Source organism: Symphodus melops, assembly GCF_947650265.1.
Source record: "Symphodus melops genome assembly, chromosome: 4".
Taxonomy (NCBI): domain Eukaryota; kingdom Metazoa; phylum Chordata; class Actinopteri; order Labriformes; family Labridae; genus Symphodus; species Symphodus melops.
The window spans coordinates 23,743,859-23,759,822 of NC_136694.1; the positions used below are offsets into that span (position 1 = coordinate 23,743,859).

Here is a 15,964-nt window from a genome sequence, read left to right on the forward strand (position 1 = left end):
TACTATTGGTAAGATGTTGGTTTGATTGTTTTTTCCACCTTGGTATGAGCAATTAGCATGTATTGGTATCTACAGTATATCATGAACTTGAGCATACCCCTGTAATGATGGCAACAACAGATCTATTGTAATCCTCAAACATGTTTTGTTTCTCATAATGAAGAGACAGTGGTAATTATCATGAAAAATAAACATTACTTTTTTTTTTTTATTAATATGATAGGGTCCATTTTTAATGCAAATGATCTTTACTTAACACACATATCTTATATACTTGCCCTGATATTGCATTTAAGATGCTTTATTGGTATTGATCCAGAGAGGGGAATGAAGACCAGCCAGCTTTAATAAATGCCTAATGTTATAAGACCATCTTTTGTCGGAGCATTTTTCGTGCTAGCAATTTTCAGGGATTTTCATTCAAAGGGTTTTTATCCTCTTTCATGAAATGGATGGTTAAAACTTTCCAAAATTTGAGGGTAGTGTCGATGTTCTCAGGAAAGTCTCAACAAGCAATACAGTAATAAAGTGAGAGTTATGTGGGATCAATCAAACACTTTAAAAATCATCCATAAAAGTTAACAAAGTTTATTACGTTTATATACAAACAACCCTGCAAGGCACACCTTAGTTTAAATAAGAATATACAATGTGTTTTTTTTTCTTGAAAACAAACATGGTTTAGTTTTGAAATATATATTAATACAAGTCTGTTTAGTGAAGAACACAGAGAGAAGGCCCCAAGTAGTAGAAGTTCAGTCAAATGAGCAACAAGAAAACGAAAACACAATGATGTAAACAACTCTACATTGTTACATGGTAAACTCAAATCTCAAACTGTTGGAACAGTGGAGAACAAAGTGATGACCTTTAGATGAGGCCTCTTTGTCCTCAAGGTTGTTTGATTCATGAAGCACACTGTCACATAAGAAGCTTATCAAGAGAGAAATGTGTCTTTGTAGCTCGTTCTGACCAGCACTCTTTAAGCAAACAAAGCATGATTATGAAACAGCCTTTGTCGATGTGATTTTTAGAAACACAAGAGCTCTTATTCGGCTCTAATTTAAATCAAGATGAAAAATATAGTGTGGATGTTTTAAAGAAAAATAAACACCATTCTTTACTCAGTCAGTGTAGAGAAATCATGATTTAAAAAAAAAAAAAGGCTTTTTCACACAAGTCATCTTTGTTAGACAATATATAATGAACACACTTTAAAAAGGGAGAGACACAGAGAAACATGAAAAGAGTTTGCACTTATGATAAAACAGATGATTTAGCATTTGGTAGCTGATAACGTCTTCAAATTCACATCCAAAGAATATCGTGTAGTTCTCCACTACGCTGTTCAGGACAGACTATTGATCACTCCCCGTCATTCTGTCACTCCAGTCGAGCTGCTTTAATCAAAAACATGTTTGTCCAACATCCATCAGGACATTTGTGACATCACTTTTATTATGACTGCTTACAAAGATTGAAAGATGAAAGGATGCTCGGGACAAAGGCCTGCTGTGACTCATGGAACTAAACAAAAAGTGAACAATGGGGGGAGAATACAAAACGTGAAATGGCTGGGATTTGATGCTTTCAAACATTAAGATGCAGGCTGTCATATTCACACAGCTCGCCATCATCAAGTGTCATGACCTACCGTTACAGATTTACAGATCTCTTAAATGGCTGCAGGCTGAGCATCTGTATTTAAAAAAAACAAACAAACAAACAAAAAAAACGCTCTAATCCTTTTTAACATCAAGTTAAGCTAAGTTCCAACAGCGTTGTAGTTTTCTCTTCATTCCCCTCTAAACAGCAGCAGATGTTGGATCAAAGATGATAACGTAAGAGAAAAGAAGGGGTTAGTCAGTGTCTGTTTCTGGGGCACACCCTCTGATTTGGCAGAGTCTTCTGGTCTGTGTGGTTTTCATTGATTATTCCTATAGATGATGCTCTGGATGGTCGGCTGTCATCATGCCAGAAGGCCAAGTCGTTTGACCTTAGCAGACAGAAAAGAGTGAATGATGAAGACGATGGTCTTCGGGCAACAGTGAAGGTCCAGTTGCTGAAAAAAGAGAGAGAAGTGAAACCGAACATGAGTCAGAAAAAAAGAGAACAGAACAGTGTGAGCAAGTATCAAGTCTTCACCAGCTCCTGTCCAATGTCTCTGTGGGTAACACACTTAACTTCAATAGGATTATTAGTTGTGATGGTCACTTTACATAGCAGCCTCTGCCATCAGTGTGTTAATGTGAAGGTGTGACCAGCGCTGTAAAAACACTTTGAGTCGTCCGAAGACCTTTTATCATGAACATACTATGTTAAAACTCATGTGATGTTTCACATAAAGGTTTAGTCTTGAAATATTTAACATTACTTTAAGCCACATGTAATGGCCTTCATCACAGTTCTCGTGTATGATCCAGTTATACTGTTCATTTCTGGAGTCAGATAAGAAATGTCAATCCAATGAGAGGTAAGCTGCTACTGAGGAAGATCAGGAAACGTCATTAAACCTCTTTAAAGAAAGGCTGGTAAATGGACTGTGTGTTACAATATATAAGTTCAAATAATTTTGTGAAAGCAAACAAAAACATTGTACCGTAAAATGTTTTTTTAAAAGAGATAAAGTCTGTATGTTTTTGCACAAAAACAGGCTTTGTATTGAAATCAGGAAGTTAGACATTGTGTGTTTGTATGTCTGTTTAAAATCTAACAAAAATATCAGAAGTGTTTTGGTTCAATTTGTAAAAATGTCCTTCATTAATGAACACATTTACCTGCTTGTACAATGTTAACTTGAACATATTTGTTTTAAAAGCTCTGAGTTATGACAGTTATAATTCAGCAACATTAGAAAAAGAGAAGTACGTCCTGAGAAAGTCCAACAGAAGAATGAGTTACTCACTATTTCAGCCTCGGGGCCTCCGAAGTCCAGGAACATCATGCGGACTCCGTCGTCCGAGGACATTCTGAGGCGCTCGAAGGGCTGCTGGAGCAGAAAACTTTTCCTGACCCCCATGTCCTCTGTGAACAGGGAGAAGCCCTCATCGATGTGCACTCCCAGGGTGCACTCCTTCCCATTCCAACTACATGCTGATTGGACAGAAGGAAAGAAAAGGCGGTTACATGGAGCCAGAGCAAAGACTTTAATAAAGATTATTAAAAAAAAGCAAAGAGTGCAATATAGAACTGGAGGTGATCACCAAAAAGTTAAACTGAAAAACCCCCAAAAACAAATATGTTTCACTTTGTGTTTAGGGAGAATTATTGGCTGAATCCAAACAACGTGTGATCAAAGTAAAAAGCTAAATAATGCTCTTTGTTCTGAAAAGAGATTGGCTCAAGTCTCAGTTAAATAGGAGACTCGTTCTAATTCGGATTCTATAATTAGAGCTTTTCAGGGTTTTGGCAGAAAGTTTGGCAACACCAAATACAACCAGCAGATGGCAGTGTAACAACATCACATTGCTACACTGATGACTGAAGAGAAACATGAGGACAAAATGTTAAATCTAAATCAAAGTTTCCTTCCTTCAAACTAATCGTTGAAACAATCCTAAATCCTAATCCTGCTTTGTCCCACGGGGGGTGATACTGTGCTGTAAGATGTTTGTGTATCTGCAGAAAATAATCTGCATCTTGTTCCCAGCTGCCAATTGTTTCACGATTAAATAGATTTCAGGTATATTGATAGAAAGTATTACAGACAATCCACTAATACAAAATGCATTTGTCCCCCACAGTGTCAGAGAATCAGCCCAGTCTCAGAACCATTCAAAGTAAAAGGCTTGTATGACTGGAGAAAAAAAAACTCTGCATTACCAATACTTCTTAAAGATGTGAGAACGTGCGTGTTGTGTTTCATGACAGGATGAGAGAAAAATCAGGCCAAAAATAGAAAAAGGTTGAGTTGTTTTAGCGAAGGACCGGATGTAGATACATTGTAATGGGATCAGACGTGAGGTTGTTGCTGCTTTTCTAGATACGTGAAAACTTGAGAAAAGAAGTTTTCAACTGGTGTGAAAACTTCTTCTTTTCTCGTGGCTCCACCTACAGGTGAATGTGGGATTTTTCAAAGTTGGATGAATTCACAACCCACACCCAGCTGTCGGTGCGTTCTTTGTTCGAAAGTTCTCATTACACCGACATTTTCAGCAGAGGAAAGTAAGAACGAAGTAAGAGAAGAACAAGTGAAACTAAGCAGGATACATACTGGATGAGTCTCGCAACAACAACAAAAATCATTCACATCACAATTAATTCCCTTGCCTTTTGTAAGTCACTATTAAATACGTGTCAATCAAAGTGAGAGTGACAGCAGTATTGTGTGTGGAGTTGTGGTACAGTAGAGGGACTTCACGTCAACATTTGAATGATCGATGATTGTTCCCGGAAGAAAAGAACATTTCATTCCTTCTCTCTAGATTCGTACGAGATTGTGGAGGTATTCTTTTGGATGTGAAATCATACATTTCAACTTAAACACAGACCTGATGTGCCTCTCACGTTTTACTTTGAGTGAGTTTATGAAAGCAACACGGAGAACAATGAGATGATTCATTTTGAAGAGAGTGGCCTCAGTGGGAGGACAAACTTGATCCTTGGTTGTTTCATTCTCTGCTCGCACGGGCGAGCAACTTCAACACAAGTCTCTTTTTTTTCTTCTTCTTTTTTCCCCCCAAAAAACATATTTCTGGTGATTTCTAGCAGTTCAGAAAAAAAAGGGTGAAGTCAAGGCTGAAAATGAATCACAAATCAGTGTGTCTGTACCTGTGGTGACCTCCTTGATGAGCTCAGCAGCATTATGGCAGCCCTCCACCAGCAGATGAGTCCAGGTGGACAGCTCCTTGGCAGAGTCCACCCTGAACACACGAGTCTCCACGCCCTGCTTTGTGCCAGAACGCAGGCCAAACGACAGGTCTGAGTCCAGGAGTGGAGAACTTTTTCCTGGGCCGGAGTGGACCAGTCTGAAAGAGACAGAAAAAAACCCCAAAAAAAACAGAACTGATATGAGGTGTGTAGATATGAAGAAGGGTAATTAAAATCTACATCAGGATGATGTGTGTGTAGAGAAAAAACAAACGGGGTGGGCATGTTGGAGTTTTAACAGAGGAGAACAGTGAGACGTGGAGAGAAAGGAGGAGGGAAAAACAACATGACTCATAAGTTCAGCTTCCACTAATGTTTTCCAAATGATGTGCCCAAAATGTCCAATTCTCCAGTGATGGAAAGAGTGAGAAAGAGTGTGCTTGGACAGGGCCAACACACACACACACACACACACACACACACACACACACACACACACACACACACACACACACACACACACACACACACACACACACACACACACACACACACACACACACACACACACACACACACACACACACACACACACACACACAGAGCACGTGTTTCATTGTGAGATAGAGGAGGGAGACGTAGGACTCCAAAGTGTTTTCCTGCCCAGCTCTTGAAATGGCGTACGTGTACGTATGGATGCATCTGTATCGTCTTTACCTGGTGGCGATAAGCGGGTGGCTCTTGGTGGGGCTGCTCAGGCTCTCTTTGCTTTCGGGCAGTGAAGGATACAGGAGCAGGTCTCTGTCAGTCAACACAGCCAGGACGGGTTTCTCTGGACCCTGGGTCACCTGCACACATGCACCGTGGTAACAGACTTCATTCCAACTCATTCATATCATACTCCATGATCATCATACACCGCACATTTGCCCGCACATTGATTTATTTGTGATGTATTTTTGTATTTCTATGTTTGGCTGCTCGTTGTCTGTCTGAAACTGTTATGTCCAGGACACTCTTGAAAAAGAGATTTTTTCATCTCATTGAGTTTCTCTTCCTGGTTAACTACATTTTATAATAAATAACATGTATAATGTAGGACTCCAATCTTTTTTTTTTGTGATCAATTATTTATTTTGTCCTTTAAACACAAATGTGAAGACATTTTTTACAAGGAGAAAAAATGATAATAAAAAAGAAATAAGTAATAATAATAAATAAGAAAGCCCAGCTCATGGTGCTTAGAGTAACCCTGCAGACAAGGTCAAACAGTCTGGAGCTTTCATACCTGCTCTGTAATCCATCCCAGATGTTTGAGCTCCGTGCCTGGCTGCATGCTCTTCAGCTCCTCTTTCACTCGTGGTAAAAGGTGGGCAGCACCTGCCTGGATGGCATTGTACCAGGACTGGGCCATGGCAGGATCTTTTGCCCGCAGGAACACAGAGTTCTTTCTGCTGGAGGAAATCACCTCAAAATACCTGGCCGAGGACATGAGAAGAGAAGGACAGTTAGACAAATGAAAGACAAAGTGAGAAGAAAAAAAAAAAAAAGCTCGAGGGTGGAGAGGAAGTTTCAGACGCTGACAAAGAGAATATTTGAGCCAGCTGGTGTCAGAAGTCCCCTTTTACATTATTCTCTGTTAGCCATTTTGTCATCTTCAGGTTTTTCAGAATCTTTAAGATTCTTAAATGTATGACGTGAACATCAAACAGAACAGAAATGTAAACGCTTTGAGGAAAAGAAGTACCGTACCTGTTTTCCGTGTCCGGGGGGCACTGTCTTCGTGACACCTGGCACATCTTCAGCGGGATGACGCGGGGCTCCGTCACGTCAGCGGGCGAGAGCTCAGCGCCCCTCTGGGGTGTGGAGGGGGGAGACTCCCAGGGGAGGGCGGCGCCTGGGGACCCCGAGCTTTTAAAGAAGGCTGACATCTCCTTGATGTATTTCACTGAAGCAGAACGAGAAAGTGTGTGAGAGAGAAAGAGAAAATTAGATGAGCTGGGTGGGGGTGGGTGGGGGGGACAGAAGAAGTAGGGGAGGAGGAGGAAAGGACTTGAGGATATGGGGATGGAGCCTTCAGGTTCACAGAGGAGTCGAAAACTGTAGCAGCGCTTAAGAAACAGCTTGAAAGAGAATCTGCAAAATGTTCTCTGCTGCCAAAGACTTCTCAGCGATCACACAGAGCTCATCATGCAAGAGAAAGAGCTCACTAACAGAGGCAGCAAAGAATAAAGTCAATCCACACGGAACAATGAACTAAAATACAAATGTAAAAAGGTGAGGTTAATGGAAGACTTCATCTGTAAAACTTTTTGCCATTTAGAATTGAAATCAAAGGTCAAATCTGACACAACAGCGTTTAAAGCATGAACTCGTGTTCTTTCTTACTTTCACTCCATCCATCACTTCTCCTGTGATGATGTATGAACTGAATCAATTGATTCTATTTGGTTTGTTGCTGCAAATAATAATCAACGGTCAATAGTGATGATCGTGTCGTCATGACGATACGAGTCAATTCAGTGAATGGGATCATCGGAGTTGCAGTAAACTATTCTCCTTGGGATGTCACCCCCCCTTTAAGTTGAAACATCATTTTTTGTTCAATCAGGTTGAGTGTAACTAGAATTCAGGACACGGTTACAGGAAAATCTGGAGCCTTACTTCACCACAAGGTCATGATAAATACTATCTATCGGGGTGCCGGTGGCAGAGTGGTTGGGGATGCTGTGGACCCTGAGGCAGAGTACCAGGGTTCAGGTCCGACCTGTGGATCCTTTGCTCCATGTTCTTCCTCTCTCTCACTGTCCTATCTCTTTTAATCCATTGTGTTTGTTTCCCTTTAACCACCCAGAGTCATTAGTCTGCATTTTAATTCATCAATACTGAATTCTGAAGAAAGGAAACGAGAGGGTGGAGTGCTAAAGCTTCCTGGCTGGATTCTTCTGACGCTCACGACCACCCAATAATGAATCACTTTGAGGGAACTAATCTGATGTTATCATGCTAATGTGTGCTAACACATCTCTGCCTACATCCTTTTTTTTGTTTTTTTAAAAAGTGCTCTTTTCAACTCACACCTACATACACATCTGCACACACACAGACACACACGCACAGTATGCACACAGCTCCAGTCCAGCATGCTGAGGTCTGACATTGGCAGAGGTAGCCACTGCTGGAGTATAAATAGCCCAGAGGACATGGCAAGGCATGAGGCCGAAGGCTGAAGGCAGAGCTCTGGTTTCACTGGGGATGTGTGAAGTGCTCTTCTTGCACAGCACACGAGGCGTGTAGCCAGAGGGCGAGTTTAAGAGTCACAGACGACACGACAACAGGCGTGAGACGGAGGGGCTTCAAGCAGACCCAAATTAGAGCTCCTTGCTCGCCAGTCCGGCAGGCAGGCAGCCATACGGTTATTTAGTTAAAACATGAAGTACGCCACATCTAGGACTGTGGAGTGTCTCCTTCCCTTTTATGGGTTTGTTTCACGATAAGCAGCGTACTAAATCAGATCTGTATGCATTCCTCTTTGCTATCAGGAGGTGGCAGAGCGACTCACACACTTGAGGCTCTAAAGAGAGGGTCAAAAGAAGGGTATGCTGGAAACGTATTTAAGGAGGAACCCTGGAAGCCCCGAGAACAGGCTTTTTCAAAGTGAGGGCATGGAGGTTTTTTTTTTACATGTTTTAAATCACTGCATATCACTCTACTTTATTTCAGACCTTTATTTATTTATTTAGTCCATAAAAAAAGCTCGATACGATACAATGAAAACAGGATTGAACCAGTTCGCCTGCTGACAGTTACCATGAAGACAGAAATGTTAAGAAGATGAAATGTTAAGCAGTTCTGCAGTTCATGAAAATAAATGACCCTGCTTCTCTTCGGAACATGACGCAAAGCGGAGCGTTTAGGGATTACAGAGCATGTCTGAAGGCGACTTAAATTCCTGCAGAAAAGGGTCATGAGCTCATTGCAGTAAAGTAAAAACAACAGACAGTAGTTTGTCTGAGTCAGCAGAACGTTCCTCTTCCTCTTGAACGCTCTTCTTCACCCTCACCAATATTCTCCTGAGACGAACTCTTCCTCTCTCCCCGGGTCAGTTCTCCTCAGATTGACCTGAGGTGGAAAATCTCTGATCTTTTTAAGCTTCACTTTCAAAATTGATGAAGAATCATTTCGACCTCCCTTTAGATGAAGAGCACTGCCTCTCCCACGTCTTTGTGCTGCTTTCACAGCATCCTCTGGCATGTATGGTCTACCCGAATGGTTTCCTTGGACAAACATTTACGACATCAAAAAACACACACATTTTACATTAAGCCGAAACTGTTACGAGTACTCACAAAATGCCACGGGTAAGCAAGCACACCACATGCAAACACAAATGAAAAACTCATGTGAGGCCTCAGGCTTGGGTAACAGGGGTCAGTACTTTGTTTTTTTCCTGATTTAGTTTGAAGGATTTTCAGCCTTTTTTTTTTAATTGTTTGTGACTGTATTGATTTTCCTACCATAACTTCCACATGCACGGCTTCTCCTGTTCAAACAATGATCACACCCTTTCTTTCATCACTTCTCATACGGAAGCTCGGGTGAAGCGTTCTGATCAGTTGTGATCAGAAAATCTTCATTACGTGACTCAACACGATAACTTGACCTTCCGCAAAGGGACTCAAACCCCACTCTCCTGTGAACCGTTTGTTTGTTTTTTGTTTGTGACCCTTCCATCCGCCTTAAACGTTTCCTCGAGCAGACCTTCTTGGTCTGTTAGAGCAGCTGTGCTCATGTCTTCACTGTGTCCTCGCGGTTTTGCAGCGAGGATACGCGAGTTTTGTATTCATGTGATCAACACTGTCTCTAAGTGTGCAGCCTTCGTCTCCATGTGTCCTGTTTCGACCTGGCTGACGGACAGAACGCCCCTCTGGGATCTGGACTTGAAGCCGAATAGCAACGAAATGTTTGAGAATTCAGACATGTTGGTTCGATGTGAAAACAACAAGAAAGAAGAACAAAGATTTAGAAGTGTTTTGTATGGGAGGTCTCATATCTTTAGTATCCCAGGTAAGTTTTAGGATCAAAGTATAAAATCATTATTTTTAGTTTCGTCCTACCTCACATGGCCCTGATGCCTTCATGCTCTTTAAAACTGGACAAAACTCTGTTTTACTGTCACATGTACTCTCATGCAGACTAAGATAAATGGAGCAAGAAATAATAATATAATAAATAAAAATAATCAGGTTGTGGAAGTGTAGACTGGGAGCGTATATCAAACAGTGAGGAAGCGATCTGGAGCAACTCCAGCTTTGAAGTATCCGTCAACTTGCGCGTTCGCAGTGTTTCATGGAAATGAGCTCCTGTCCATTTATTCCCGTGCCAAAGCATTGATGTTTGTACCACTGGGTAGCCAAGTGCTTCCTTGTTGCTGGACTGAGGCCATTCAAAATTGATGTGGTCAAATCTCAATATGGCAGGCGAGGTCACGAGACTGGGACTGGAAATGGGAGTCATCATTGAACATCTCAAGAACAACCATGTGGGATGTGAAAGGGTTAAATCTCTCTGAGTTTACTTATCGGTGACGGCAAAAAATAAACAACATTAAAAGTTTGTCAGCAAAGAGAAGGTGAGCTCAGCTCTGAGTAACAATATCTCAGGTTCTATTCTTAGTACTCATTACTCTTTGTTATGTAAGGCTGAGTTTACGTCTGTGTTTTCATGCAGCTCAAACTGCAGAGCTGAATAAGCTGGGGAAAAAACACCAATCATAGCAGGTATAAGGAGATATTTACTTTTCTAAAGAGGCTTTGCTATTCTCCAAAAAAGCGATGTGGAAATGATCGCATTGGTGTTTCCCAGATTAGAAATGTCAGGCATTAGCTGTGACCCCAAATCGGATGAGATTGCTTTAAAAAAAAAAAGAGTTGCTGAATGAAAAGGAGAGGAGAGAAGGATGTGGGAATGGAAGGAGAGGAGGAAAGGAATGAACATGGAGAAGAGAGAGAGACAGAGAGAGACAGGAGAACAGAGAATGGTGAGGAGATAGACGGAGAGACAGAGAGAGTGAACACACCGCTAAGCTCCGCCAGAAATGTTGCCATGAATACCAGTGGCGGCACATTCAATACAGAGCTAAAATTAGCTGAGATGGCACTGTTATTACTTTAGCTTATCTGGAAGCCAGTGAATCTACTTTTCTACTGTGTGTGTGAGAGAGGAGTTTCATTGCTTCCTCTGAAGAATCTGCCACTAAGCTTTTTCCCCCGCTGAAGTCTTTACATTGAAACCTCACAAATCCTGAGCAGACATTTTCAGCCAATTCATTTCTGACACAATTCACTTAACTGCTCTTTGAAAGAGCTCGTTCTTCGCCAGTTCTTCAGACAGTCCAAATTGCCAAAACAAAAGTTTAAATTCTCTGTGTTCAGACAATACTTCATGTTGTGTTACATGCCAGAATACACACTGCCTAATACACACGCACATACACACACACACACACACACACACACACAAAAAACGTATGAAATGAGGCGTCTTGTTGGTCAAAAAAAAAAAAAAAAAAAAGTACCATCAACTGGTCTGAGGCTAAATGTCAGCCCCTCCTCCTCGCCATTGGTTACCGTGGGAGCAGCTGGAATGTCATTGGCCAGTCAGCGACCTCAGAAACATGCTGTTGGCTCTGTAAAGCACGTCAGGAGAAGAATGTCCCAATGTAACACCACCAACAAGGAAAGACGTCCTTGGGCCAAAACAACATCATAAATAAGTTAGCAACATTACAGACGCTTGCTGTTTTCCCTCATTACATGAAGGTTAATTGGGGTAAAAGGGGAAAAAGCCATGACTTTGGCTTCCTCATTCAGCTGCCAACTTGAAATGGCCTAGTTGGAAAATCGGACGTTTTAACGCTTTGAGACGGATGTGGATTGTAAGAGAGGAGCCTATGACTAATATTTGACACTTTCAGTAAAAACATGCAAAGAAGAACACATCAGCATGGACGACGTTCGCTTTTTAATCAGATGAGTCAGCATCTGAAGTTTAGTTGCAGTAAGGCTCCACGTTTCTTCTCTGACTTAACAAACCCTCAAATGGCGTTTGGGTCTGTTTTGAGGCGTGTGTGCGCGCATGTGCAAATGAAACGGTGAACGTTCACACCTCCTCTCAACGACCTCGATGAGCTCATGTGCCGGTCTGCGTGTCTTCTGCGACTCGCTGATTAATGTGAGTCTCCTTCTGGCAGCGTTGGTCGGCTGAGGAAGATTTCCCGTGCTCTGAATGAATTCGATAAGTTGGTCGTTGCTATAACTCATCTCATTAAAATCATGGGTAAATGCCAACCTCAGGGGGTGCAAGGTATGGTGTAAGAGAGCGAGAGAGAGAGAGAGAGAGAGAGAATAGCACACCCAATCAGAATTTTAAACTAATTCACATACTGCCAACGCGCAGATTTGATTACTTAGCATAGTGTGTCAGGAGAGTTAATTATCCTAATTCAACAAAGTGTAAGTGAAGGGAACTTGAACAGGATCTGGCAGAGGACAAGAGAGGAGTGAGAGGAGGTTCAGCTGCACACATTTCCACTTTACTTTCCAACTCAATGTTCTTACTTTGTGTCTGGATAGACGTGTTGCTGTCTGAAACACTATTTTCCATTTGTAGGTTGATGTTCATTTGCCCGCTATGAGTCAGAATGCTCCACTTGCTGTGCGTCATTTCCAATCTTTTTTCTTTTCTTTTTTCCAAATATTAAATGACGAATTGAAACTGCTTGTAAACATCTGCTTCTCAATTTTACACAGCAATGGGTTTGAAAAAAAATAAAAATTACCTGGTAGGTTTTTTCTTCTTCAATTTCTCTGTTACGTAGCGTGTTCTGGAACATTCATGTTAGTTTTGTGAAAGCAGTGATTAGGTTTTTGGAGGGTGTTACTTCAAACAACTATATAACAAAGGGGTGTGTGGTTGAAATCCCAGATGAGATGTTACAGTTCAGCTGCAACCTCTCCAAGTGAATGATCAGTAAAAAGCTTTTTGGTAAATAAGCCGTTTCTTTTAAAGAGTTGACACGGGAAAGAGTTACTAGTGTTTTACATGTATGTGCATTAGCTTCTTTTTTCCTCGACAATCGCTCCATAAACTGTCTGCTATGTCCATCTTATCCTCCCTCAAACACCTACAGCACGACACTGTGAGAGGGTTCAGTGGAGTCTGAACCTTGAATGAACAGGGAGAGTGGCAGAGAGCTCAGGGGCCCCAGATCAGGGCGGAGGGGTTCAGAGGGGGGGCCTGTTATGCAAACTTGACGCCGCAGAGGAAGAGAGGGTCTGACGGAGTGTTTGTGATTGAATAAAGCTATGTTATTTTGAGGTTTAATGCGTTGCCTCGCTGACTCCATGCACGACGTCCTCACGGGTCAGCGGCTACGGAGGAAGAGTCCACATGGTTAGAGGTGTGAAAGCTGGGCCACGCGTGGAGGTTTGGGACAGATACACTTACAGTACACCCAGCGTAGACAAAGAGGAGTAAACCGGTGACTTTTTGATTTTAATAAACACTGACATCAGGATCAGGATCGTTTTTGGAATTTGTCTTGGTGTATTGGAGCAAAAGAAAAAAACAAGGCTAGAAAGGTAGATGTGGTATTTCTCTGCTGCTTTTATCCAAAGATTTTAACTCAATATTAGCCTAATGCTAAATGACAGCAAATATCCATCACTGCATGGATAATCATTGATTTACTGCTTTTTATCAAAAAAATATTTATCACTGATGACTGCAGAAACCTTCATTCTCACGTTCACCACACAAAACTCCCACCAACCTTTCCTGACATCCTGAACAAGAAAATAACAGTCAGACAACTTTGTTTAGGATTTTTAGGATTAGAGCTAAATATGGGCTGGACTTTTTCTTTCTTCAACGGCACACACCAGCTAATAAATGAACGAATAACTGTCCTGATTACAAACAAAGCTGGTTGTGTGGAAAAGCAGTCGAAAACTGAAAGTTGGAGGCGCTCTGATGCAGCACGAAAATCTTTTATGAACGCGGATGTGTCAACGCTTTTCGACTCAACTGAGGCTACGTCAGGACTGAATTGACAAGAGGAAAAAAAAAACACAGGAGCTTAAATTGTATTGAGATGTCATGTGACGGATGTATAGTCACATGACACACGATCTGATGAAGCAACAAAGAAAGCGAGACGCATCTTAAACAGATTGCGTAAGACACTTCAGCACACGTTTGGACAGGTAACGTACGATAAGAAGGACAGGTTAGTGCGAGCAGCTACGTCTAACAAAACGCCTGAATTTGTGAGTACACTGCTACACAGGGTTTTCTGATGGAAGGAAATAAACACCAGTCAGTGACGAGTCTTTAAGGTTTTTTTTTTTTTTAACTAGAAGTAAGAAGAGTGCAGAGAAAGTGGAACACGTCAACTTTTCTCAGTGACTATAAAGAAAGAAAGAGGAACCACTGCAACAGTATCACAAAGATAGCATTGTTCTTAGCTTCACTGACTGACCATTAAATGAGCACCGTGAACTAGTCACAGTCAGCCACTGCACACTGGAACATGTGCAGGCGTTATGTGTTTTATGACTGAACGAGACAGACCCAGGGTGACTGAAGGTTGACAGAAAAACTTCAATCAGAAAAGAAAAAAAATCATCTCATTAATTAAATCAGACTCGATGAAACTGCCCTCCAAAAACATGCCTTTATCCAGATGGTGACTAAACAAAGAGGGGAGTTTTTATCTCTTCACTGGGGAGCATTTCTGTATCAGCCCCGAGGAAGGAGAAGTGGCTTTGTAAAATAATGGAGGACGGCGTCTGAGAGATTCATTCAGCCTTAAGGGGAAGGTTTTGTTTTTCAAAGTGATAATTATACTGTCACAAGAGCGCGAGGCAGAAAGTTTTAATGAGGTGCTATAGTGCTACATGCATGTCACTGGCACTTCTGTAGGGTTGTGTCGGCAGATATGACATGACTCAAAGAAGCGCAACACCTTTTTGCGAGGTTCCATGAGCAGCCAGAACACCTCTAGATCCCAGTCTGATGACGTACTGGTGCGTGCCGTGTGCACAGGCACATATCTGAGTTTGATTGCGTGTGGGCCACATTGAAATATTCTTGCATGCAACTGCGTCAATTACTTTGACAAGCAGATCAAATTAAGATAAAAGAGAAAAACACAAAACTGTGTCCAATCCTGGACTGTAAATTAGTCTTCCAGTTTTGACAGAAGTCATTCTATCTGCAACAAGATAAGAGTGTGACACTGTCTAATGGAGAGGACAGACGAGCCGTTCAGACTGCAAAACCAAGGGGCAATTTTGGTGCCTTTTCTCCCCCCCCCCACCTCCCCCCCAAACATATTTCATTAGGTTGCAGTGAAAGTCAGCAAAGCAAGGAATGTGACAAAGACAGCAGACTGAGCCCCCATGGCAAAGGACACACAAGTGACTGTACCAATCCAGCATGACAAGCTATCCAAGCGATGTTTGGGGGACAGAATGAAATGTACTAATCCTGCAGGTCCGACTCAGAAGAGAGAAGAAGAACAGGAGCTCAGCGGTGCAGACAACAGCTTTCCACACAACTGTTCTTTGCCGTCTTGCAAGTTAATTGCATGCTGAGCTGTGCATGAGGGCTCTCGTAAAGCTGTTTCAGACTATTATAAACTATTTTCAGGTTATATAGTGAGTGCACTGTGAAGACTGTTGCAACAACATCAACTTATCGCCCTGTTTGATTTATCATCTCATTAAACATTTTCCACATTAGTGTTTTCATTTGTTTAAGTACAGTATGATGTGTACAGTACTTTGTGAATTATTGCGCTGTTTAGCATGAAAATGACTATTAACATGAGTTTGCTTAAAATGCAGTTTGCTGTGACCTGCAGGTCTCTACTAACCCAATCAAACATTGTCAGTGTTTTGCTGCAGGATAACATTTCAGCCGCTTTCACAGTTGTTCCTTTTTTTTTTTTGCACTGAGTACCTTTATTTCTCAGCAAAATCGATTTACTTTCTTGCAAACTCCAGGAGAGGACTGAAGAATTCCAGGAGGATCAAGGAGACACAAAATGTACCATAAAAAAAAAAGACAACTGGAAACAGTCCAAACTACA

General features: G+C 41.6%; 1 protein-coding gene across 1 annotated transcript in view; it reads right to left on the minus strand.

Annotated features, from left to right (window-relative positions):
* Positions 1–572: 572 nt before the first annotated feature.
* The window catches only part of snta1 (syntrophin, alpha 1), a 35,899-nt gene continuing 20,507 nt past the window's right edge, over positions 573–15,964 (minus strand). Inside the window, exons 3-8 of the mRNA XM_079341093.1 lie at positions 6,562–6,757; positions 6,098–6,287; positions 5,527–5,657; positions 4,771–4,967; positions 2,906–3,093; positions 573–2,062 (exon numbers count right to left, since the gene is read on the minus strand). Of these exons, the coding sequence (XP_079197219.1) occupies positions 1,970–2,062; positions 2,906–3,093; positions 4,771–4,967; positions 5,527–5,657; positions 6,098–6,287; positions 6,562–6,757 (995 nt within the window). The 3' untranslated portion in view covers positions 573–1,969. The remainder of the gene's footprint in view (positions 2,063–2,905; positions 3,094–4,770; positions 4,968–5,526; positions 5,658–6,097; positions 6,288–6,561; positions 6,758–15,964) is intronic.